Source organism: Lottia gigantea (assembly GCF_000327385.1).
Source record: "Lottia gigantea unplaced genomic scaffold LOTGIsca_231, whole genome shotgun sequence".
NCBI classification, from domain to species: Eukaryota; Metazoa; Mollusca; class Gastropoda; family Lottiidae; genus Lottia; species Lottia gigantea.
In genome coordinates, this window is record NW_008708651.1 from 67,041 (window position 1) to 73,489 (window position 6,449).

Here is a 6,449-nt window from a genome sequence, read left to right on the forward strand (position 1 = left end):
TTAATGTGTTAGTATTGGATATTACTATTACTGTATTAGATATTACACTGTTATATCTAATTTGTTAGTATTGAATATTACTATTACTGTATCAGATATTACAGTCTGTTATATTTAATGGGTTAGTATTGGATATTACAATTACTGTATTAGATATTACAGTCAGTTATATTTAATGTGTTAGTATTGGATATTACTATTACTGTATTAGATATTACACTGTTATATCTAATTTGTTAGTATTGAATATTACTATTACTGTATCAGATATTACAGTCTGTTATATTTAATGGGTTAGTATTGGATATTACTAGTACTGTATCAGATATTACAGTCTGTTATTTTTTATGGGTTAGTATTGGATATTACAATTACTGTATTAGATATTACAGTCTGTTATATTTAATGGGTTAGTATTGGATATTACAATTACTGTATTAGATATTACAGTCTGTTATATTCAATGTGTTAGTATTGGATATTACTATTACTGTATTAGATATTACACTGTTATATCTAATTTGTTAGTATTGGATATTACTATTACTGTATTAGATATTACAGTCTGTTATTTTTAATGGGTTAGTATTGGATATTACAATTACTGTATTAGATATTACAGTCTGTTATTTTTAATGGGTTAGTATTGGATATTACCATTACTGTATTAGATATTACAGTCTGTTATATTTAATAGGTTAGTATTGGGTATTACTAGTACTGCACCAGATGTTAAAGTCTGTTATATTTAATTTCTTCTCATATTTTCATATTCTTTTGCATCTCCAGAATTATGTTGATTGTTATCATTAACTTCAGGACGAGTATTTAAATCTTCATATGTTCTATCTGTAAGGAAGAAAAGAAGCGTGCATAGTAAATAATAATTTAGAATCTAAATTACATTATTTGGCCTTTACATTCGGCGATCCTCGGCTGTTTCCGCCGTAAAGCTGAAGAGCGCTATTAGAACTTGCACGATGGACCGTCTTGGGTATAGTATTGATAGTCATTCTGAATGTGTAAATTTTGATAAATTCATGATAATATGTGATAATTTACCTTCAGGATTTCTATTAGAAAACGTTGCATAACTGAAAAGTAAGAATATGTCATAAGTAAAATGAGCAAATATGTTTTTATCAGTTTTGACCACAACTTATCTACATTTAGCAAACATTATTTGTGTGAAAAGACTTTATGATCGTTACTATATAATGACTTTAATGTCGACAAGCGCATCATCATCACCATAGTTTTACAGATTGAAAATGTTTATTTCTCTATTGTAGGTCTATTGAATAGAAGTTTCAGATCCGGAAAGAAAATATAACTCACCTTTCGTTTGGTAATTTCTTATTGGCTACAAAATAAAATAATATAATGAAAGCAGTGACAGAATGTGTTATATTAACTCAATTTCAACTATCATAAATACTCTTCAGTAAATGAAATAGGACACCCGACTCACTTACAATTAAATAAAACGTTCATGAGAAGTTTAAACATTTTTCGCATTCGTGGAAATAATGACATTGACATTGTAGTATTACTAATCAAGCTCTGATATCTGTAAATTGCACGTGAGAATGAAAATGGTTGTCAAATTCTCACAGAATGCTACTGAAATTGACTTGATCTCTTTAATGTTATGATGGAATAATCCTCAAAATAATTTCATATAGTTCTTTTTTAAAGATCCCCCAAATATTCACGATAAGTACAGTATAACCAATACCTGGATAATGTTTTCTATATATAAATATGGTCAGTAAAACCAGAATTACAATAACAGCAGATATTCCAATACCAATTCCAATACCAGTTCCTAAAACCTCCTGATATCCAGGTTGTTCATTAGGATCCGCCTTTGTTATAGGATCTGTGGAAACAAAGAAATTTATCCATTTTAAAAACTTCTTCGAAAATCTAGTAAGTTAGTACTGATATTCTAGACTGAATTGCATCTATTGTCTATTGCATGGTAGACCATTCAGGATAAGAAAAACTAAGACGGAAAATTTAATTCCATCCAATCTTGAATTTAACTATTTAGGAACTTACCTCCATCAATAATCTTTATAGTGTAACTTTTATCATCACCTATACCATTATTAACAGTAACAATGTAGTTACCAAATGATGATTGTTGTATTGTGACTGTTAAACTTGAACTATAATTATTGATAGCTAGTTGTTGAGTTGTATCTGGTGTTAATTCTTGTCCTGTTGATTCTTGTATCCATTTAAAACTAGGTTTAGGATAGGCTATAACATCAATAAGTAATGTAACTTCTTCACCTAATCTATTCATTACTTCATCTTTTAAATCACCATTAATTCTTGGTGAACCTAAAACAAAACTTTGTAGTATCAATTAAATTACTGAACATTATACTTTCATCTAATATTTAATGTTAAAGATTTAGTAGTTGATTGACCAATACTATTCTTAGCTGTACATGTATAGATTATTGAATACTGACTAAATATAAACTTACATCTAATACTTAATGGTAAAGATTTAGTAGTTGTCTGACCAATACCATTATTAGTTGTACATGTATAGATTGCTGACTAAATATAGACTTACATCTAATACTTAATGGTAAAGATTTAGTAGTTGATTGACCAATACCATTATTAGCTGTACATGTATAGATTGCTGACTAAATATAGACTTACATCTGCTATTTAATGGTAATTTAGTAGTTGATTGACCAATACCATTATTAGTTGTACATGTATAGATTATAGTATACTGACTAAATATAGACTTACATCTGATATTTAATGGTAATTTAGAAGTTGATTGACCAATACCATTATTAGCTGTACATGTATAGATTCCTGTATCCTGACATTTAGCTTGAGTTAATGTCCACTGTTGACCAATGTTAGTATCAGTACTAGTAGAAGATGACCAGGTTATAGTAGATACCGGTTTACTATTAACATTACAGTTAAACATAACATCAGAACCTTCATCACCTTCGTCAGTTACGGCATCAGATGTCATACTGGTTATTTCAGGTTGATCTGAAACAGAAGTAAAGCCATTAATCCTCTTTAACACAATCATAATTTTTTACGCCCATGCAGCAAACAATGCTGTCCTCACATTTTCCGTTAGTCTGTTTATATCCAACTGAATATATCTGGAGGATCTGAAACACAAAAAACCCTTTTACAAAGAACAATCAGGTGTCCTTTATGTCACACAATTTGTAGGAGTATATTGTCTTCACATTTTTCGTTGGTCTGTTCATATCCAGCCATTTAACAGACTGGTGTGGTCATGATTGTAACTAATTCTGTGATATACTTACAATGTACATTAACTTGTATAAATTTAGATCTTGTTTTAGAGATGGTATTTTTAATATTGGTAGCTTCACATCTATAGTTTCCTTCCTGATTTCTTTTTATTCCAGTCAATACAAGATCTTTACTTGATGATGAAACTGGTCCAGTCCATTTATAATTACATACATAACAATCAGTTAAACATGCTATAGTTTGATTTCTACCTTCTGTTATATTGATACGTGTTACATCTAGTGAGAAAGTAAGTTCATCGGGCCCATCTGTAATTATAACCATCAGTAAAGCATGTTATAGTCTGATCTCTACCTTCTGTTATAGTATTTATTTATTTATAAAAAAAAAAACCTTAGTTGTTTTGTAAGTTGTTTAATGCGGTATGTTTAACTGTACAGTTATAAGAACAAGTTTGTTGTCTAGTTTTTATTAATATAGTATTATATACTTACAATAAATCTGAACATTAAGTTGTTTTGTAAGTTGTTTATTTAATACAGTATGTCTAACTGTACAGGTATAAGAACCAGTTTGTTGTCTAGTTTTTATTAATAAAGTATTATATACTTACAATAAATCTGAGCATTAAGTTGTTTTGTAAGTTGTTTATTTAATACAGTATGTTTAACTGTACAGTTATAAGAACCAGTTTGATCTCTAGCGCTAAGTGATAAAGGGGAATTTAGGATTTTTGTTGAACCATCTTTAGACCAGGTGATGTTACAATCTGGTTTACAATCAGCTAAACAGTTGACACTCTGAGTCTTTCCTTCTATAACATCTATGTTATCACTAGTAGGGTTAAATCTTATTTTCGCTGGACCATCTGTAAAAATCATGTAATTATGTTGTGCAAATCCCTTTTCAGAATGATAATCCGAATGGTTTGTCTACATTTCAATAAAAACAGAACTACAAGTATCTGAATCTGGGGGTAGCATCATCAATTTTTAAATGTGAAGACGTTATTACTTATACTATATTAATGAAGATGTATTTTCCTATGGCATTATGATACGTATTCCTTCATTTGTAGGCTTCACTGGACATTTCAATCAAAAAAATTAACATTATTTTGTGCGACAAGATCTAAATTTGTATCAAACTTTCACAAGTAAAGTAAAAACAACATTTGTTGTACGAATTTTAAATTAATTGTCTATTTAGGAATTAATTAAGAAATTTTAATGATTTGAAATAGATTGCGATGAAAATAAACTTACAATAAACTGTTACAGTAGTTGACCCTTGTCCACCAGAATTACCTCTACAAGACCATGTTGTATCATCCTGTTTATTTATATTACTTATATTGAGATATAGTGTTTTGTTGTTATTATTGATACATCCACATTTATATCTATTATCTGTTGAACTACTCCCACAGTTTATCATATTACATACAGCAATATTGTTTCTACGGAACTCTACACTAGAAGGTGAATCTGTAACATCACATTGTAATGTATACTTTTCACCTAACACTGCATAACTTTCAGGAACTCCTATTATAGTATATTGACCTGTAATATAAACAATATGATAATTAAACAACTTCTAATTATTGTTACCTTTCACTTTGTTCATACCTTTTGTATTAAATTATCAGCTTACTAAATTATATTTGGTACAATATTTCAATCTTCTATTATTTACATTAGTTTAGATATATAGAGCTTGTCAAAGAGAAGTCTATCAAATGATTTTATCACTGTGAGTATAAAGAGTACGAAAAGTATATATGGTTGAAATATTTTGAAGGTAAAAGTCAAATCTATCGTAAAGGAATGTAAAAGTGTAAATTCACAGTACGATTCATGATGCTATCTCTTTATCTTATTATATATGCACTTAGTCCAGGTTAAAGTGTAATATTTACTATTATTGTTGTGTTATTTCATTCTACATAAAGACTTTTCTTATACATGAAACTGGTCTTATAGATGTATTATATAAGAAAATATACAATGTAAATACATCTCTTACCTGTAATTAGTACTGGTAAATAAACTAAAACTATTACTATCAATATATATTTAAACTCCATGTTATTGAATAATATTCAACATGACGATCTTATCTTGTCATATATTTGGACTACTTGTGTATAGCGTTTTATTGTAAGGCTCAAATTTACTTCCTCTTTTTAACATGAAAACTCCTATATCATGTTATATATTATTGTTTAACCTGTTTTAACCTAAATACATGGTACAATATTTTAGCAATACCTAGATGGTATCACGTCAGAGAGAGTTCTCTTCAGAAACACTGGAATCTCTGTTACCAACTTTTTTGACCCCCTGTACCTCAATACCTTGATATGCTATATATTATTGTTTAACATGACCTAGATAAATACTACTGTATTTTAGCAGTGTTTAGATGGTAATCGCGTCAGAAAGAGTTCTCTTGAGAAACTGGATTCTCGGTTACAAACTTTTTAGACACACTGTACCCCGATAAATTATATTATATATTATCTCCTGGTATCTTTACTACAGAATAACCCAAGAGCTCAACAACAGAGTACAGTCGTTAATTCAAGACACCTACCAAAATCCGAAAATTGCTTGGTAAATTTGACAAAAGGTTTTGTTATCACTAAAATATTCTGTTAAAATAGGTTTTGCGTGTACTTCTCTGGTGCCCCTAAGGTGCTTATAGCCTGGCTACATCAAAGGTTTAACAACACAAAAAGCCCGAAAGATCACCTTCCGGTGCCACCATCCCATTAAGCGGTTGAACAGAGCCCACCATCAGCACGTAGATTGTTATCTTCCGTTCGACCTTCGATTAGATAGAAAGCTCACAATGTGCGTTTAACCTGATAAAACCAACAACGCATTAATGGACTATGGAATTTTTTTTGTGCCACTACAATTCTTATTTCTGATTTGTTCTGTTTATTTTGATTGGCAGACCTCACTCAAATAATAAATAAAGTTGTCTCGCATTATAAAGAAACAATTGAATGTGGTTTAATCTTTATTATCATGTAGATAATTTTGCACGTCGGGGTATAATTTGAACCATTAACGACAAGTCTACTTTATTTTGGGGTAGAATAAATAGATACTACAAAAGGCAGACTTACAGACTTAGTGTGTCCATAACTACTTACACTA

The 6,449-nt window shown here is 29.6% G+C and overlaps 1 protein-coding gene across 1 annotated transcript in view; it reads right to left on the reverse strand.

The window, feature by feature from the left end:
* LOTGIDRAFT_239376 (hypothetical protein) overlaps positions 1 to 6,449 on the reverse strand; it is a 17,638-nt gene that overhangs the window by 6,978 nt on the left and 4,211 nt on the right. Inside the window, exons 8-16 of the mRNA XM_009055087.1 lie at positions 4,545 to 4,844; positions 3,893 to 4,147; positions 3,330 to 3,587; positions 2,686 to 3,039; positions 2,502 to 2,573; positions 2,065 to 2,352; positions 1,739 to 1,882; positions 1,339 to 1,363; positions 1,063 to 1,094 (exon numbers count right to left, since the gene is read on the reverse strand). Coding sequence (XP_009053335.1) covers positions 1,063 to 1,094; positions 1,339 to 1,363; positions 1,739 to 1,882; positions 2,065 to 2,352; positions 2,502 to 2,573; positions 2,686 to 3,039; positions 3,330 to 3,587; positions 3,893 to 4,147; positions 4,545 to 4,844 — 1,728 coding nt within the window. The remainder of the gene's footprint in view (positions 1 to 1,062; positions 1,095 to 1,338; positions 1,364 to 1,738; positions 1,883 to 2,064; positions 2,353 to 2,501; positions 2,574 to 2,685; positions 3,040 to 3,329; positions 3,588 to 3,892; positions 4,148 to 4,544; positions 4,845 to 6,449) is intronic.